Source organism: Tursiops truncatus, chromosome 7 (genome assembly GCF_011762595.2).
Source record: "Tursiops truncatus isolate mTurTru1 chromosome 7, mTurTru1.mat.Y, whole genome shotgun sequence".
Lineage (NCBI taxonomy): Eukaryota > Metazoa > Chordata > Mammalia > Artiodactyla > Delphinidae > Tursiops > Tursiops truncatus.
Genome location: NC_047040.1, coordinates 8,310,043 through 8,329,091, shown reverse-complemented (window position 1 = coordinate 8,329,091; position 19,049 = coordinate 8,310,043). Strand labels below are relative to the sequence as shown.

The following is a 19,049-nucleotide window of genomic DNA, read 5'->3' as shown; positions in this document are numbered from 1 at the left end:
TACAGTGATTTCTTTTTTAAACAGTTTTTCTTAATTATTAACATAATATAACCATATTACAGAAAACTCGGAAGATAGAGAGGAAAAAAATGATTCTTGGTTCACTGTCCTGTGTAGCCACTATAATCATTTTAGTGTTCATTTCCTTCCAGTCTTTTTGTGTACTTAGCGTAATGAAAAGCATCATTTATGTACAGTATTATAACCTGACTTAACAATGTTTTAAATAAACATTTTTCTTCATAGCCTAGTCTTTATCATTGTACATGGCCATGTAATATTTCCAATGAATATACCATATTTTACTTAATTATTCCCCTATTACTAGACAGTTAGATTGTTCCAGTTTTACTGTGTAATGATTTTGTAACATACAGCTTTATTTAACATCTTCCACATTTTGGATTCTCTCTCTAGGGTTTAACACCCAAGGATATGAACATTTTAATGACTCTTGATATATAATGCCAAATTACTTTCCAAAAGAGCTGTCTCAAATTTCCATGCCACTGACATTTTAAACTATTGTCAGAAGTGGATGGGGACATTTCTTTAATTGTCACTCACTTAATAACTGGAGAATGATACACTTTTTGTAAAGTTGTAGTTTCTAGTTACTTATAAAGTTGATCATTTTTTCTTCTCTTTACTGGTGATACTTTTTATTTTGTGACTTGGCTGTTGGACTTCTTTGCCCAGTCATCTACTTAGTGTTTTACTTACTGATTTGTAAGAACTCTTTATCTAATGAAAATCTTAAGCTTTCATCTATTATACGTGCTGCAAATATTTCTTCCCAGTTCATTGTTTACCTGTTAATTTGGTTTATCATTAAATTACTGTGTATGTGGAAATGTTGATTTTTTATGAAACCAAAGCTGTCTGTCTTTTTTCCCTTCTTACTTTCAAAAGTCAGTCCTCTCCAGGGATGTGATAAGTTACCATATCCAGTTGTTTTCTTCTCCTTTTTCCGTGGTTTGATTTTGTTTTTTTAATTTATACTGCTGAATGGTATAATGTGAAAACCTAAGCAGATTTTCCCCGAAATTTTCTGTTCAGCTGAATGATCCGTGTCATGCTCCTTCCTCACTTATTTGCAAATCCTCTTATTACTATAGATTATTAAATGTAGTGAGTTAGAATGTCTAGGTCAGCTCTCAACTAGATGATTTCTACAGCTCTGTTTCCTTTTTGCTTCCACCAGATCATGACCAACACGGGGAAGGTGAGGCGGAAGGGGGCGGCTGGCGTGCAGTGGGGCGGCCCTGAGCCCCTGTGCCGGCCCATCACTCCCGGCGGCCACAGGACCGGGTACCCAGCGTAAGTCTGGGTCCTAAAGGAGGCGGGGATTTACTTTCTTAAGCTTTGTTTTGATCAACTGCAGTGTAAGATGTACGTATTTTTAAAATTCAAAATAAAATTTCATATCAAAAAGCATTTATCTCTTTATTATTTATCTTTTGGGGATTTTTTGGAAGGAAAGAGGTTGAGTCTCCCTCTTCCCCCCATGTCTCTCAGGGTCTCCAAGCCACTTACAGCCTTTATCCAGGAGAAGGCTGGTGTTGGCCAATGTGATTCTGAAGGAAAGGACCAAAAGGACTAGTGGGTCTACCCAGAAAGGACTCCTGTTCTTTTCTGCAGCCTCTCACAGTAGCACCAGGCCCTTTGTTGGGATGGAGTGTCACAGTTTAAGATGCCGTCAGCTTATTTCTACATGACTCTATAAAGCACCGATATGCATTTTTGGCTGCCAAGCCTTATTCATTCTTCATAGCCTTGCTCCTACCCTGTTTATATAAACAAAACTAGTCTGGTTATCCAGAGCCTCTGGTCTCCCTGGGGACCTGAGGACCTGATCCCTGGGGACTCTTGGGGAGCCCCAGGCCAGGCAGTCCAGCTTGGTCAGGGCGAGTCTCTTCCGTGGTCTGGGTGGCCTCTTCTGTCTGGAGAGAACGCTGGAGAGAAACAGGTGCAAATAAGGGGATTATAGAGAGCAGGGGGAAAACCTACATTTATTCATACAACAGTGGCCATAAGATATTTCAGATGAATGTGACATACTTTACTTAGTTATCCCCTACAGCTGGGCGGTTTGCTTATTTCCAGGTTTGCTCTATAGTAATCTGTAATGAACAACTCGGCTCGGGGGATACAGCAACAAACAAAACCTCACTGCTGTGACTCCTGTCTCCCTTAGGGACCAAATCTAATCAAACGCTGGCCAACCAGGTCCTTCTTAATTGACACCCCCCAACCTCAGCCCTCGAAGCCCCACGTTCCCCAGGACACTGTGTGCCCCCAGCCTGCATTCTGAGCGCGCTACATCTCTGTAGCAAAGCAGCGCACACGTATGCTTTTTTTTTTTTTTTTTTTTTTTCCTTTTGCTCCATGTCCTGCCCTGCCCGTTCATGGCTTGCTACCTCTGCCGGGAAATGTTCCATCTTCGGGCCCCTGACAAACCCCAGCTCAGAGCTCAAGACCGGCTGAGTGTGTCTGTCTGCCTCTCTCTTACACACATGCACACACACACACAGAGGCTTTTCTGCCCCGCACGGCAGTTAGGTGTCTGCTTGTCTTTGCTGCTGGAACTGACATTCAAGAACAGCCGTTTCATGGGGCGCAACCCTAGACAGAGGGGGGACAAGCCTGCCGTGCCGGAGCAGGTGGCTGCTCTCTCCTCGCTGAAGGGGAGTGAGTGCTGTGCTGCTCTGCGCACACTGCAGAACCTTCCTGGGGATCTGCCGTGAAGGCTGCCGGGAGATGCCACCCCACATCCTACTTACCTCCCTGTGCTGTGCTTGCCCAGGCCCCCTGTCTCTCGCAGGCGCCCCCTGCATGTCTGCTGGGTGAATGAGTCTCCATCGACCCAGGTGCCAGCGGTAGGCACTGCGCACACCATTGATAGTGTTCCAGAGAACAAGCTCTTCCCCAGTCCTGTTCCGGCCTAACTCTTGTTGTCACGGCTGACATATGTCACGTCTTTTCTGATGGAATTCATCCCTTTGCTAATCTGCTTCATCCTTGGAAGAAAGCCCAGAAGATTGATACTTTAAATTGTTTGGTTGAAATGTCATGCTCCCGTGTCACCCAAAACCAAAAGATCCAGTTGTGTGTTAGAAAAATAATAGCCATGTTTCACTGTAAATTTATAAGAGCTAACAAGAGCGAGGTAAGGGTACTTCCTCTTTCTTAAAGAGATTCAATATCTGCTAATATCAGTTTAACAAAAGACTTTCAGGTACTTCCACTTCCTGCATTTTTTGTGATGCTACACAGTAGTGACCAGTCAAATATCTCCTATCTGTATTTATTGCTGTTTTTCTTTTTTTCCTCCAGGCTGGAAGACCATCCCATCTCTCCCCAGATGGCCAAACATGCCAGAAACAGCTGCCTCCCATCTCTGCCAAATGCCCACCGTCCAGTCTGCAAGGGGGTCATGCCTGGTCCTGAGCCTTGCACTTCCTCCTCATGTAAGCATACTGGCAGCATGTGGGGGGCAGCTTTGGGCCTGGGGGCAGCTCTGGGCCTGGGGGCAGCACTGGGACTGGGGGCAGTACTGGAACTGGGGGCAGCACTGGGATTGGGGCCAGCTCTGGGCCTGGGGGCAGCTCTGGGCCTGGAGGCAGCACTGGGACTGGGGGCAGCTCTGGGCCTGGGGGGCTGCTCTGGGACTGGGGGCAGCTCTGGGATTGGGGGCAGCACTGGGCCTGGGGGCAGCACTGGGCCTGGGGGCAGCTCTGGGACTGGGGGCAGCACTGGGACTGGGGGGCAGCACTGGGACTGGGGGCAGCACTGGGACTGGGGGCAGCTCTGGGACTGGGGGCAGCTCTGGGACTGGTGATGCCTGGAATCTTATGAAGCAGCTGCAGTTACAGACCCAGAAAGGCCTTGGCCTCCCACCTGCTCCTGAGAAGCCCTCTGTTCTCAGCCACTGCTCCGTGTCGTAGAGGCCCACAGGCTTGCGACCACACAGCCAGACCTGACCGTGGGCTTTTCCTCTAGACCCCCTTCTCTCAGAGCACTGTGTCCAGTGCTCACATGTGCAAGCTATCTGAGCAACATTTCTGACTGGGGAAGCTGTGTTTAATGTGAGATTTTTAAGTAGGAATCTCAAAACGATGTAGATCTCTGACCAAAACTTTGGTGCCCCGAACTCTGGTGCTGAGGTGGTCAGCCACGTGTTAGAAGGCTGAATTGATCGGAAATGTTGGCTAGGAGCAAAAACTACTGTGGGATCCAAACGCATTTTGAAGTATCCAGTTGAGTTCATCAGAGACTGATGGGGGATAAATGTAGTTTTTAGATGCCAGAAAAAATATATGTGCTTTGAATTAGAAATGTACCAAGTTTTTTTTTTTAATTTTCAAGAGGAAATTAAAAAGATATGAACAGATCAGATAAGACTCTAATATCCATTCAAATAGAAAAACAGAGGAGCAGGTCAGATTCCAGTATGAGAAACATCTGCGAGCTTTTATAATCTGCTCACAGTTGGATTCAAATGCTTCTCATCCCCAATTCAGAGCAATAGACCTGTCACGGCGCCAGAAGAAAGCCAGGTTATTTGGTTACCCCAGGAGAGGATCTCTTGACTATAAGCAGTGTTAGAGGTTTTGCCAGCTTTGATCATCTGTTATTTTACATGGGTTTTGTTAGAGCTGCAGACATTAATATGCCTTCTCTAAAAGACGACTAGCTCAATAATTTATCCAGAGGTCTCTGCTGCCGGGGTGGAGGTTTTAGGTTGTCTAACAATTTTCGCCAGTTTGACCTAATGCCACTGAGTTTAAAATGATTTCAAGTTCTATAGGCCTGGACTTCCAAACAGTTGCATTTAGGCTAAACTTATTTAGCAGTAACATCCTTGTTTGACCCAAATGACCACCAGGGTGACCCTCTGTCTTGCACGGATTATAAGTGTGGTCCTATCTTTTGGAACGATTTCTCATGGTATTTTTACCTGTAGGGTGGACGCACTTGAGGCTGTCAGGGACAGAGGTGGCTGAGGGTCAGCGGGTCATGTAGACGTTCTTGTTAGTTTCAAGCACAACTGCTTTTGGCCCTGGCAGGGTCTGGTTCCTTGCAGGAAAACAATGGGCACCCATCCCTGGGATCGTCAGCCGTTCCCAGTGCCTCTCCCTGCAGAGGCAGCAGCTGCTCACCAGCCCCTCCAGACGGGCCCAGTCACGCTGTCGGGTGCACCCATGAGCCTGCTGTGAACACTGAGGCCGTATTTTTCGGGTCCCATCTTCCACCTGCTCCTGTTCGCTCAGGTCTGGCTGGGAGCCCATCTACTGCCCTCCTGCCTCGGTGGACTCCACTACACTGACCCCCAGTCCGCCCTCACTCCCCCTGCAGACACCAGGCATATTAGTCTCTCCCCACACCCCCAGGCCGTGTCTCCACCTCAGGCCAGCACCCGTAGTTCTCCGTTACAATCCTTTTCCTTGACAAAAGTTCTCCCCTTGGAGAAGCCAAGCGTCCGGGTCATCGGCATCCCGGGGTCATTTAATGAGCGTGGATTCCGTCTCCGGTGTAGATTCTGTGCTTCCTTCCTTTTGCCCAGCTGCAGCCACCCCGGCCCTCGCCTCACCCGTGGACCAGTGCCAGCTCCCCACCCTGTCTCGCCACCGCCATCTCTTCCTCTTCTCAGCCTCCACGTGAGGTTGCGTGCAAACAGGCTTCAGCCAGTGTGCTTGGAATGCTGCCTTGAGACTGGTTCTGAGGCTGCATCTGGGACTGAGTGCCACGGTTGAGGGAAGGAGGGGACAGCGGTGGGCAGCGGGCCGTCCTGACCCTCACCGGCTCCGGTTTCACTCCTTCCCCGACAAGAGCTGATCTGACTTCCTCTTGACCCTACCGTCCTTCCGGTCCTGCCCCACCAGCCCTTTCTTGCCCGTCTCTTCTGCTCACCTTGTCCCCCCGCATCCCATGCTGGCCTCGCCTGGCCACTCCCCACAGCTCCCCTCACACATGACTTGCTACTGAGTCTGGCTACCCTCATGCTGGGAATTAACACCTCAAGACCCGTGGGAACCCAGCACCGCGGCCCACACGTCGGGTTTGTTCAGGACACCCCGTCACACCTGTGCATTCAGTCAACACTGAAGGCAGGACTCGTGATGAGGAACCTGCGGGATCCTCAAACGGCTTGATCAGTTGAATGCAGGCCCAGAAAGTACATTATTTTTAAGCAAAGGACTCAGCCCCACGGAGCCGAAAGGAAATAGTTCCCAAGAAAAAGAAGCTAAGAATGTGACTTAGAGTGTTGCACGATATTGGCCCGAGGCAAGTTATTCTCATTTCCCCACCAACCAAAACGGGGGTATCAAGATCACATGCCTTGTCAGTGGACCGTGGAGGGACAATGCCAGCCCTGTCTGAAATGGATTAACAGGTGGGAAAGCAGTGGTTGTCCCAGGAAGCCTCAGGTGCACGCACGCACTGCCCTTCTCCTCCCAGGTCCCAGCTCTTTCAGTGGAGCTGGTTTTCTTGCGGGGGGTGTGCCGCAGCGGGTGCTCTGAAAGTCTGCAGTGTGGCCTAAGCAGAGGGAATAGGCAAGGACGGAGGGGTGGCTGCTGCTTGGTGACTGAACCGAGAAGACCTCAGAGGGTCTCCGGAGACCCCAGCTTGGCGCCTCCTCCCTCCTGCCAGAGGGCTTTGCCAGCTGTCTCCCACCACCAGCGGCCGGGGAAAGGTCCTGATCCTGGAGGGCTGCCTACCCCTGGGCACCATCTTGTAACACTATTAACTCTCATGGGATTTTCTGTGTGTAGCTCAGCACTCATGGGTGGTTCCACTCAACTATTATTTCATACACCCAAATCTGGTCCCCTGGACTTTATTAAACAGTTAAGTCTCCTACATAGGAACGAGTTCCATTCTGAGATCACACTCGTAAGTCCAATTTGTTCGTAAATCCAACGAAGCTAGCCTAGGTACCCAGCTAACTAATATGATACTAATAACTAATATAACTAATTATAACTAATATAATCAGCTACATAGTACTGTACTGTAATAGGTTTATAATACTTTTTGCACAAATAATACATAAAAAACAAACACACAAAATAAAGAAAACATCTTTAATCTTACAGTACGGTATCTTGAAAAGTGCGGTAGTACAGTACAACAGCTGGCATATAAGGGCTGGCATCGAGTGAACAGGCAAGAAGAGTTACTGACTGGAGGAGGGAGAGGAGGTGGGAGATGGTAGAGCTGAAGGGTCGTCAGCTATAGGAGACGGAGGGCAAGCTGCAATTTCACTCACACCTGACGTGGATGGCACAGGTTCTGGTTCCTTGCTGGATTCAATTCTGTCTACCCTCTTGAAAAAACGATCCAGTGACGTCTGGGTAGTAGCTTTTTTTTCTCATCATAGATGACCCGGTAGCACCGGATTGCATTCTGAGTGGCTGCTGCAACCATTTGTAGGGGATGCACACACATGGCAATGAACGCCAGAGACGTGAACTAACTTACGTGACTGGACGTGCAAATGCACGTTCACGTCTTTGAAAGTTCACAACTTGAAGGTTTGTATGTAGGGGACTTACTGTAAGACCATTGAGCAGAGAGCACAGACAAGCAGGCCAGTTGTCCATCGAAGAGCAGATCAGAGAAGGCTGAAATTCTAGTTCCAGTCCCAGTTCTGGGTGGAGACTGTCCAATGTGGACTGTAAATAAAGCCACCCATTGGGTTCCATACCAGAAACAGAGTCCTCGTTTGGGTCAAAAGAGAGTTATCTGGAAGTCAAAGCTGCGCCCCCTTGCTATGGATTTGAGGAAACCTGCAGGGAAGATTTTTTTTTAATTGAAGTCTAGTTGATTTACAATGTTGCATTAATTTCTGCTCTACAGCAAAGTGATTTAGTTACACATATATATACATTCTTTTTTATATTCTTTTCCATTATGGTTTATCACAGGATATTGAATATCGTTCCCTGTGCTATACAGTAGGACCTTGTTTACCCATTCTATATATACTAGTTTGCACCTGCTGACCCCAAACTCCCACTCCATCCCGTCCCCACCCCCCGCCCCCTTGGCCACCACAAGTCTGTTCTCTATGTCTGGGAGTCTGCTTCTGTTTCATAGATAAGTTCATTTGTGTCATATTTTAGATTCCACGTATAAGTGAGTATGTGTTTTTGTACCATATAAGTATGGTGTTTGTCTTTCTCTTTCTGACTTACTTCACCTAGTATGATAATCTCTAGGTCCATCCATGCTGCTGCAAATGGCATTATCTCATTCTTTTTTAAGGCTGAGTTGTATTCCATGGTATATATGTACCACGTCTTCTTTATCCATTCATCTGTCAGTGGACATTTAGTGTCTTGGCTATTGTGAATAGTGCTGCTGTGAACATAGGGGCGCGTGTATCTTTTTGAATTATAGTTTTGTCTGGATATACGCCCAGGAGTGGAATTGCTAGTCATATGGCAACTCTATTTGTAGTTTTTCTGAGGAAACTCCATTCGTTTTCCATAGTGGCTGCACCAACTTACGTTCCCACCAACAGTGTAGGAGGGTTGCCTTTTCTCCACACCCTCTCCAGCATTTGTTAGAGACTTTTTAATGATGGCCATTCTGACCGGTGTGAAGTGGTATATCATTGTAGTTTTAATTTGCATTTGTCTAATAATTAGCGATGTTTAGCGTCTTTCATGTGCCTGTTGGCCATCTGTACGTCTTCTTTGGAGACATGTCTGTTTATGTAGGGAAGACTCTCTATATTTTAGATAAAGCAGAGGCCACGTTGCAAAGGTGCTAGAGAGACTTTTTTTTTTTTTTTTTAATGAAAGAGCTGAAAAGAGCTTGGATTAAGGAAGCAGTGAATCCAGACTGTCACAGTGTTGCTCTGATGGTGACACAGACCCCTTTGGCTGTAGAACAAGAAGAGGAGAAGCAGGGCTGGAGAAAGAGGGGTCCATGTCATTTGAAATACAGAACAGGCCCGTCCCCAGACCCTTGGGAGGCATCTGTGGCAGTGTCATCTGGGACTTCTCCCATCACTCCCCGTGATCTTGGGGTGATCTAGGTGGCCTTGTCCTTGCTAGGTGGTATTATGGAGGTTCCTGCCCCTGGGGGAAGACAGGGATTCAGGCCTGAAGGATCCTGGGGCAGCACAGGGCGAAGAGAGCCCCACCTCTGGGGTTGCCAGATTTGGCAAATAAAAATACAGGACACCCAGGTGAACTTGAATTTCAAATAAACACGAAGAGTTTTTCAGGGTGCCTCTGGGCCGCTGTGCATCAGCGCCAAGCAGGGGCCCAGGAGACAGTTCTGGCTTTTGTTGGCTTTTCCCTGAGAGGCAGTGGGAGTGTGGGAGGCGACAGGACCGCTGGTCTGTCCTTCTCTGCGCTTCGTGTGCTCCAGCCAGAGCATGCCTGTTGCACCCTCAGGTTATAAGTACATCAAGTGGCCATCTGGAAAGGCCCCGAGCTGCACGAGTAAACAAGTCCCCATCCACAGGCGCCGGGGAGCCGTGAGGGACTGGCCCGGGGTGTGTGCTTTTCTCGACTTCAGGGCGCAGCCCAGCAAAGAGCATCCTCAAAGAGCTTCCAGAGCAGAAGTCAACTGAGCTCTCTCCTCTTCCCCAGCCACCATCGATGCCAAGTCGGGAGAGCGGTTGCCAGCAGGACGTCAGGGAGAGCCTCACCTGCCCCCAGCGGGGGGCCTGAGCCAGCCTAGGGAGGTGCCCTGTGCCCTGGACAGTGGCGAGACCACCAGGTAGGGATGGGGAGGTATCCTGGGGAGGCTCCTCTGAGGCCCAGTGTCTGACGATGGAAGCAAAGGAGCGTTTCGCTGGGCCCTGAAGCGCGGTTCTGAGACCCTCGGGGGACTGTGGTCACCGCACGTGATAACCTCAGAGCCCAAGGGGAGGGACCTGCCTCAGGAGAGGTATCAGCTGTCAGACCGGAAGGAGAGAAAAACTTACAAACATGCCCAAGAGACTAGTTTTAAGAACTGATAGGTAAACATGTTGGGGAGGGTTTGTGATTAGAAGTAATTTGAGGTCGGTGTCCTATCTTAGCAGTTGGCTTTGGAGGGGAGAAAGATGAACGAGATCAGTAAAATGGTTTGGCTCCAATGTCAGCTTCCTGAAACCGAAACTGGGCCTCCAAGAAGAAAATAAAAGTTCTTTTCTCTCCCTCTTTCCCAACGAGCACAAACTGCTGCTTGACGGCTTACTAGGGGTTCTTTAGAACCTAGAAAGCACTGTTTTTCTTAATCTCTCACAGGCTCCCTCTTTCAGCTCAGAGGAAGCCTGCTCAGGGGGAGGGGCCCGGCTCTGGACTCAGACCCAGCCTGTCTCCCAACCGCCGCCCACCACTTCCTCCTGGTCACAGAACGCCCTGCCGGCTGAGCGTGTCACCATAGACAAGCCAACCTCCTGCACTAAAACACTGGGCTAGAGTCATGGTGAACATGACTACGCCTTGCAGTCTCGGAAGTAGAGGGATCTTGCCACAGTGACTGTCCAGGCCTCCCGCGCCCCACCTTCCCACAGAACAGGGAAGGACTTCCCTTGCTGTGTCCGCAGGGTCACCCTAACCTCAGTTGTGGTCACGCTCCGGCGGCAGCAGCAGCGGCGCCTCGGGGAGCTGGGTGAGGCAGTGGGAGGGCCCGCATTCCAGGCTCCAGAGAGGCCTGAAGCCACCCACCGCCTGCAGGAGTGGCCAGGGAGTCCGAGATGACCTGCAGAAGCCCTAGCAGAGCCGGCACCCACTGGGGCAGGCAGCGACCCTGCACCTTTCTTTCCTGCTGTGTGGGGATGAGCCGGAAGGACTTTGGAACCTGCACAGGGCAGGGGGGCAGTCCTGGATGTCTCTCCCGGGCCGAGGGCGTAAAAGATGATGAGCCCGAGGCCCACTGTGGTCACGTGCTCCGTGACTGTCTCCCGCGCTCCTCAAAGACAGAGGCCATGAGCAGGGTGTTTGTCCCTGTGTTCCCACACCTGGCCCAGGGCAGGAGCTCAAAACAGGCGATGGATGGATCCTCAGGAGAAAGGAAGAGAGAGTGGCTCTCTCTCTGGCTTGACAACTCCTCTCTCTCTGTCTGTAGGGGGGAGGGCAGCCCCTGGCGCTGGAGGAAGATGAGTCGGCTGGGTGGGCCCTCGTTTGCGGCAGAAGGAAGGCCCTGGAGCTCTGGGCGTGGGTCATTGGTAGACGGAATGATAGCCCTAGCCCTCGTTGCTTAGCCCCAACTTTGAGGTGGTGTAAAGATGATTGCAGCCTCGTGGCTTCCAGCAGCTGGTCTTGCTGTGCAATTGCCTTCCTAGAAAAGCCAGGAGTAAAAATGTTCGGACCCCACCATCCCACACCTCCCCACAGCCAAGTTCTCCTTTTCTTTTTTCTATCCGCTTAGCTTTGAGTAACTGTTAACCAGGCTATGAAAATGCATTTTTCTAAAAAAGCATTTATCCCAAGAAGAGCCAAGGCCCTCTCCCGGGAAATCTGTCGGTCCAGACCTGGAGGGGCTGACCTGCACCTTGGAACGTGCAGCGTTGCTTTCCAGCCGTCACCCCCGGGAAGGTGAGGGACCTTGCTGCCCAGACTGTCCCGTGGCCTTGCCGACCCATCGGCCGCCAGCCATCTTCGGATTATGACTCAGCAACATTCCAAACACAAGTAGAGATTAAATATCTCCAGAAGCCTTTTATTGCTACTCCCTTCCAACACAATGTTCCTATTGATAAGGGAGATAATATAAGCAGGCCAGTCTTCTTTAATAAGTAATCGCCTACCTTGCAGGCTGCCTCCCAATTTACCAATATATTGAAGTTTACCTCTTACTAGGACCCAGCACCATGTGTTCCTGCAGCAGATTACGTTTTTCTAAATTGTAGGCACCTGCCATCCATGTGCTTTTTCTGCTCTGCCCTCATCCGGCCCCATCTCCTGCCAGACCGTCGCCCGTTCCTGGCTCTGGCTCCTAGCTGCCCAGACTGCTGAGCTCAACATTCTGGGGCGTTAGGGGGCTAGGGGCCACTCAGAGGCCAAGCTGACCCTTACCGACAGACGCCTATCCCCGCCTCGTACAGAGTCCTTTCCAGGGGGTCCTGATGCCATCATCCCTGCAGAGTTCAGTGACAGTGGCCAGCGTCCTCAGTCCACACCGCCACTTCCTGCAGCCCCCCAGGTGGTTTGGGGAACCTCATGGGATGGGGGGCACCTGCCAAGCCGAAGGGCGGCCCCCCGGTGTCTGCCAAAGGCCAGTTTCTCCAATGCCAACGGGGGGAGCCAGCCGAGGGAGCCTCTGCCTGAGGGTGCTCTTTCCCCAGCAGCAACGCTGCCCTGGCCAAACAAAGGTCACGTCCCACGGCAGAGAGGAGGCTGCCTTTTAAGGTGTATTAGTTAGGATTCTCCAGAGAAAGAGAACCAACAGGAAGTGTGTCTATACAGCGATTTCTTTTAAGGAACCGGCTCCCATAGTAGCAGAGGCCTGACAAATCCAAAAGTGATCAGATGAGACCCACCCACATTCTGGAGGGCAGTCTGCTTTACCCAAAGGCCACCTGTGAGGAGTTCCCTGGCGGTCCAGTGGTTAGGACTCTGCATTCTCACTGCCAAGGGCTCGGGTTCAATCCGTGGTCGGGAAACTAAGATCCCACAAGCCGCACAGCACGGCCAAAAAAAAAAAAAAAAAGTCCACCTATTGAAATGTTCATCTCATCCAAAAAACACTTGCACAGAAATATCCAGACAATATTTGATCAAATACCTGGGTGCCATGGCCCAGCAATGTTGACCCATAAAATTAACCTGCACGTAAGGGTGTTCACACGCATTGCCAACTCGCTCTCCAAAAAGGATGGGACCCTTTCCTGGTTGCCCTGGGTTGGGAGGTTAGAGATTCCCAGCCCTGCTGCCCAGACTTTTTTCTCCCTTCACTTCTTGCCAACTCACCTCGGCTGCCTCTGACCCTGCAACTTGACCTTGCTGCCCACTGGCTCTAAGGCCCCACGGGGTGAAGCGGGCCAGCCGTCCTGGGCCTGCACGTCTAGCTCCTCCAAATCTGGCCACCCTGTTCCATGACCGTGTGATGGGACATCCCCAGGTAACCCAGGGCTGACCCTGTGCCGTTACCATTGCCGGGAATAGCCCCAGTGCTCACCTGAGTAGTTTTTACTAGTGTCTCTCAAGTATTCCTTCTTAAAGTGTAATGGGGCTACATTTAAAGATGGTCAAGATTTTTATGTTCTGTATATTTTACTGCAATAACAATGATAAAAAATATCAAAATTAGGGAGTTCCCTGGTGGTCTGGGATTCCGGGCTTTCACTGACATGGCCCGGGTTCAATCCCTGGTCAGGGAACTGAGATCCCACAAGCCACAGGCCAAAAAAAGAAAAAAAAAAATCTGTATATCAAAATTAGAACAGCAAAATAGGAGAAAACATATGAACTCAATAATATGAAAGGAAAACCACCTCATTAGCCCGTATAAGAAGCTTCTTTGTATGTGGAAGAAGTGTCAGCAGTGCATGCCTGCTTTCACACAATTGCAGTCAGACTTACATGCTACTCTGTATTGCTCTGTTTTCAGCCTTATTCCATTCTCTCTCATACGCCTGAGTAGCCCCCATCTTCATTATTTTTAATGATTGTGTGCTCTTTCATCTGATCTATATACCGGAATTTATGACGCCTTTGCCCTAAGGTTTTGCTTTTCTTTCATTCACTGGTAATGCATGTGGTGCTCAGAAACCGTGCTGGACACTGGGGCTCAAAGGTCAACTAGACCAAATTGCTGCTCTTAGGGAGTTCACCTGGAGGGACAATATTATGAGTGACATAAAAATAAATTTTGCTTTTTGAAGAAAAAAAATTAAAATTTAAAAAAACGTAATAGGGCTAAATCTCCTCTATCCTTTTCAACCTGGTATGAAAGATTCCTTGTCTAAAGTATGGGCGGTTTTTATGCCAGCCTCTCTTTTTTTGCTTTATTGGAATATAGTTGATTTACAATGTTGTATTAGTTCCTGCTGTACAGCAAAGTGAATCAGTTATACGTATACATATATCCACTCCTTTTTAGATTCTTTTCCCATAGAGGCCATTACAGAGTACTGAGTAGAGTCCCCTGTGCTCTACAGTAGGTCCTTATTAGTTATCTATTTTATATATAGTGGTGTATGCCGGTCTTTTTCTAAATTTGAATTTGGAGACTTTTCAGATATTTAAGTTTTATTTTTCTGATTATTAAAGTAATAGATTCTCAATATAAAAAAAAAAAAGGAGGCATATAGAAATGAATCCAAAAATTATGCAGTTTCCTCCCAAGTCTCACTCCCCAGAGCCGTAACCCCCATTTAGGGGGCACTTTACCACAGCTGGGCCCGGAGCACAGCCACCCTACCTTCAGAGCTGTCCTATAGAAAACATTTTACAGGTGAGGAAACTGAGGCTCCCAAAACGTCAGCAGACTTGCTCACTCTCGTCACCAGCTAGAGAGCAGCACAGCGGGACTGAGAGTCCAGGTCCTTCCAGTGAGCGCACCCTCTGGGCCCCCCACCCTCCTTCCCGGCCACTGGATCCCGCACTTCCCACAGACCTCAGTTTCAACCCCCAGCACACACCACACACGCACACGCACATGCACACACACATACTCCTCACTGCCCACTGGGAAGCCCTGCAGCCGGTCAGCATCTCCCTGTCCCAGGGGATGCAATGGGGGGACCCCCTCACTCGCCAAGCTCACAGTACCTGCCGTGCGCCCACTGTGTGCAGCCCGCAGATGGAGACACCCACTTATTGAAGGGAAGCTGGACTATAGGAGTACCTGCTGCCTGCCGGGAGCGGAGCTGGCGCTGACATCAGCTCATTCAATGGTGACAACAACCCTGGGTGACAACCCGGGACTCCAGTCTTCAGAGTTATTGTCCGGAAAATGGGCGCATAGATAGCAAAGGCCCCAGAAGTCGAGGTGGGAAGAAGAATTGAGCATGTATATAGCTCAATGACAGCCAGAGAGCAAAGGGCTGGGCCGGGAAGTCACATCACCAACCCCAGCTGCGGTGGCTGCAGGTGCCGGAGGAAAGCTGGCTCCTGTCTCTGTGAAGCTGGTCCATTGGGATGGGGTCCTGAGGGCGTCTGCAGGATGGCTGGCTATAAGATCCCACTGGGTTCAGAGCTTGGCCTCACTAACTGCTTGTTATGTGTGTGACCTTGGGAAAGTTTATAAACTTAGAGCCTCAGTTTTAACATCTGAAAAATGGGGTAGTAATGCCTGCCTCACAGGATTGTTTGGGGGCTAAAAGTCACCTTCTCACTGAGGCCTTCTCGGGCTACCCCATCTAAAATCACTTTCCAATTGCTATGATAAATTAGCACACATTTAGTCACCTGAACAAACACAAATTTATTATCTTACAGTTCCCTAGGTTAGAAGTCCTACACAGGTCTCAGTGGGCTGGAATCAAGGTGTCCACTGGACAGGTTACATTCCGGAGGTCTAGGGAAGAATCTCTTTTCTGTCTTTTCTGGCTTCTAGAGGCCTCATGCCCTCCTTGGCTCGTGGCCCCTTCCACCATCCTTCAAGCCAGCAGCGTGGCGTCTCTGTGCCTTTTTTCCGTGGCCATACCTGTTCCTCTGCCTCTCTTCTTCTGCCTCTCTCCCACTCTTAAGGACCCTTGTGATTACCTTGGGCCCACCCCAGTAATCTAGGATAATCTCACACCTGCAGCCTTAATTCCCTTTTGTCATGTAAGGTCCCAGGGAGTAGGACATGGACCTAACTGGGTACCATTACTCTGCCAGCCACAGCTTTCCTCGCCATTGGATCTCACAATTTAATACTCTCCCAAGTTCCCTATTCCCTTCCTTGCTTCCTCTCCTCCTTAGCATTGATTCCTCTTTCATCGTCTCCCTCCTGCCCTAAAACGTGAGCTTCGTGGGGCAGGGACTTATGGCTCTGGGTGCCCTGCTCTCCCTCACCCCCACCACGTGCCCAGGACAGTGCATGCCTGGCATCTATTAGTGCTTGGAAAGGGGGGTCCTTCCTTCCTCCTGTGACTTCAGATTGCACATTCTGTTCCAGGGAGTTTACACCAGGCTTCGCCTACAAGCCCCGGGCCCCCTGCAGCCCGGAGATCCTGGACCTGAACCCACCCAAGGCCAAGGCATCGGCTCTGGCCCCTCATTTCTCCTCGTGTGGCCCACAGCAGGCCAGCCGCCCCGGCTCCACGGCGTCCGCCACGAGGAGCCTGCAAAGTAAGTCAGCCTGCAGGGAAGGGCGCTGGCCTTCTGCATCTGACTGGTGCCCCTTCCGTGCCCACCGGACCAAGGCCCGCTTCCCCTCCCCGCAGGACCAGGGCCCTAGCCGGTCGCTTCCTCTGCCCCAGGGACCGGTTCTTCACTCATCTTTCTGTTTATGAAATTGCCCTTGGCCTCAGCGGCTCATACACAGACAGGTGGAATGACACCCTCCAGGCAGTGCCACTCGGAGACAAGATCCCCCTGCGTGGGGCTTGCAGGTCAACCCTGAAATCCGAACCGGCCTTCTGGTGGGAAGCAGCCAGCAGCAGCTCAGGGCGGCCTCGAAATCAGACAGAAGCAGGTGCTTCCTCGCAGGCTGGGCGGAGGGGTCGCCCGAGGGACCGAGGGGGGTGTCCAAGGGCCACCCTCTGTCCCTGGGGTCCCCCTCCTGCCCTTTTACTAGCGGTAAAGACCGCTTCTCTGTCCCCTGCCCGTCGGCTACTTGACCACACCCCTCCACTCCCCAGCTGAGCCCGTAACTTTCTAAAGGGCTTTACTAAAAATAAGGGAAAACAAAAGAGAAACCGAACAAAAGAACGTCAAGTGGCACAGAATCAGTCACTCTCAGGATGTATGCAGGCCTGCGGCCGGCCCCTTCCCTTCCTGGCGTGGCCCCGGGCACTCTGGCCAGCCGGGGAGCCGTTGGGCTGGGAGCGTGTAAATGGGCCGAGGCTGGGAAGCCCGCGGGGCCCTCCCCCTTCTTGCAGCGCCCCTCTGCTGGGAAACACACGCGGGGCCCCAGCCCGGCCTCCCCACCGCGGTGCTTCCGCACACAGGTCCGGAGGAAATGCCGGCGAGTACGGGGTGGGGGGTGGGGGGCGGCCAGGAGAGGGGCAGGCAGGCCGCCCATCCCTGCCCGGCCTCCGGGCTGCAGCAGGCCGGGCGCCCCTGCTCTCGTAACCACGGTGGCAGCACCCGGCCGCGGACGGGCTGGCCGGCGCACGGGGTGGGTAGCAGCAGACACGCGTCCCTCGGCCTCAACAGACACTGGCGCGCGGCCGGCGGAGCTCACTGAGTCCCCGCACCGGGCAGCCTGCTTCCTGTAAGGAACGAGCGTGGCCGCCCGACTCAGGCCCTGGCCGCAGAGCAGGTGACCCGGGAGGGAAGGTTCTCCTGTTGAAAGAAGGGCTTGTGTGGGACAGACGGGGCTCTGTGCTGAGACCGGCCTGGCGCTGGCAGCTTGCCTAGATTTTCTTCTCCAGGCGGCCAGTCTTCCAGGAAGTGAGGCTGGGTTCTTCCCCGGTGTCACCATCCCGTTGCCCAGTGACCAGCCAACTTCCTGCCCTCAGCCAGCCAGCAGCTGCAGGTGACAGATGTGAAGAGACAGTTGTCAGTGAGCCGCCAGGTGGCTTCAGGGGCTGAGGGGGACAGCCCTCCAGGCATCCAGGACCAGGCCCACCACAGCCCATGCCCCAGGGTCCTGCCACCGCCCTTCCTGCCCGCCCTCCCCCTGGCACCCAGCTGGGGGAGCAGCACAGCCAAATCCATGAGCCTGTCCATCTCGTCCATCTCGGGAGCTTCTGCGGAAGAGCCGGAGCCAGACATCTCGGCCGGAGACGGGACCCTGGCCTCGGCGGAAACTGGTCCCCCTCACCCAGACCGAGTATGAGGAAACAGAAGGGACTGAGAGTAACAGAAACTCATTCTCAAGCCCGCTGCCTGAGCAGCAGACTTCGTATTTTCTTCCTCTTTTAAAATCTGGTAAGAATGTGGTGTGTTCCCCTCTCTGGCTGGGAATATGGCTATTCCAAGGCAGCCCCATGCTTCTGCACGTGTGTTTTAAGGACTCAGAGCGTTGACCAGTTTAAAGCCATTTCCCTCCCTCCATTAAGACCATAAGCACAAATAGTGCCACAGGCAGTGTGACTGTCCCCCCGCTGGTACTCGCTTCTTGCCGAGGGTGCCCTCAGGGCCCACGTCTGAGGACAGAGAAAGAAACTTCACTGCAGAGCCAGGAATGTTACTCAAGCTAGTCGCAGGGTCTGACCTCTTCTAAAACACAAATATTGAAATAAAATTATCAGTATTTAGATGGTACGTGTGTGTGTGTGTGAATAAAATCACATGCTGCCCCCCAGGCAGTCCGTCTGCCCTGGCCATGCCCATTAGTGGAGACATTACTGTGGCCCCACTGGACATAAATAAAGGATAAGCACTGCGTTTTTCAGTGGCCTTCTGACTCCTCAGGAGAGCGGGCAGAGAGGTAAACGGGAGAATGTTGGAGCAGGCAAGAGGCCAGGTTGCCCCTGTGATGACTGTAAACACATCATGGGCCAGGACCCTGGGTTAATCTCGCAAGGTCTTGGCAGCGGTGCCAGGCTGGGCACATTAGAACTCTGTGGTCGTGTCACTGGCCCATCTTGATTCTCTGGAAATGCGTGAGCCCCTCTCTGTTCCTGGGGAAGGAGGCTGTGTGGAACACTGCCCTGCCTTCTTGGGAATGTCAGCCTCCAGGCCCTCTGAACGCCTGGCTTGACCTCTGAAGGAATAAAGAGAAAACACGAACACTTCTCTCAGTGTTGTTGATACGGACAAACAGGAGGAGGAGAGACTGGGTCCCTGAAATGGAAGCGCTCCGCGGTGAAACGTTGAAAAGGCAGAGAGTGTTTGCTGATGAACAGCAGAGGAGCATCATGGAAAAATCTCTCCCATTCTCTCCAGCACTGTCCACTCCCTTCAGATTCCTCAGATGCCACCAACTGGCACAGGCGTGCCCTGCCTTGGCGTGGGAGAAGCCCTGTCTCCAGAATCCAGAGGGAGTGGGTAACTCATCTG

At 51.4% G+C, this 19,049-nt stretch overlaps 1 protein-coding gene across 12 annotated transcripts in view; it reads left to right on the top strand.

Annotated features, from left to right (window-relative positions):
- Positions 1 to 19,049, top strand: part of ARMC9 (armadillo repeat containing 9) — a 139,057-nt gene that overhangs the window by 118,899 nt on the left and 1,109 nt on the right. For 3 of the 12 annotated variants that reach the window (XM_033859555.2, XM_033859556.2, XM_073807130.1), the window contains 4 exons: positions 1,205 to 1,320; positions 3,337 to 3,470; positions 9,612 to 9,741; positions 16,057 to 16,229. In XM_033859555.2, coding sequence (XP_033715446.1) covers positions 1,205 to 1,320; positions 3,337 to 3,470; positions 9,612 to 9,741; positions 16,057 to 16,229 — 553 coding nt within the window. The other 9 variants (XM_073807129.1, XM_073807131.1, XM_073807132.1 and 6 more) reach the window with 8 other exon arrangements.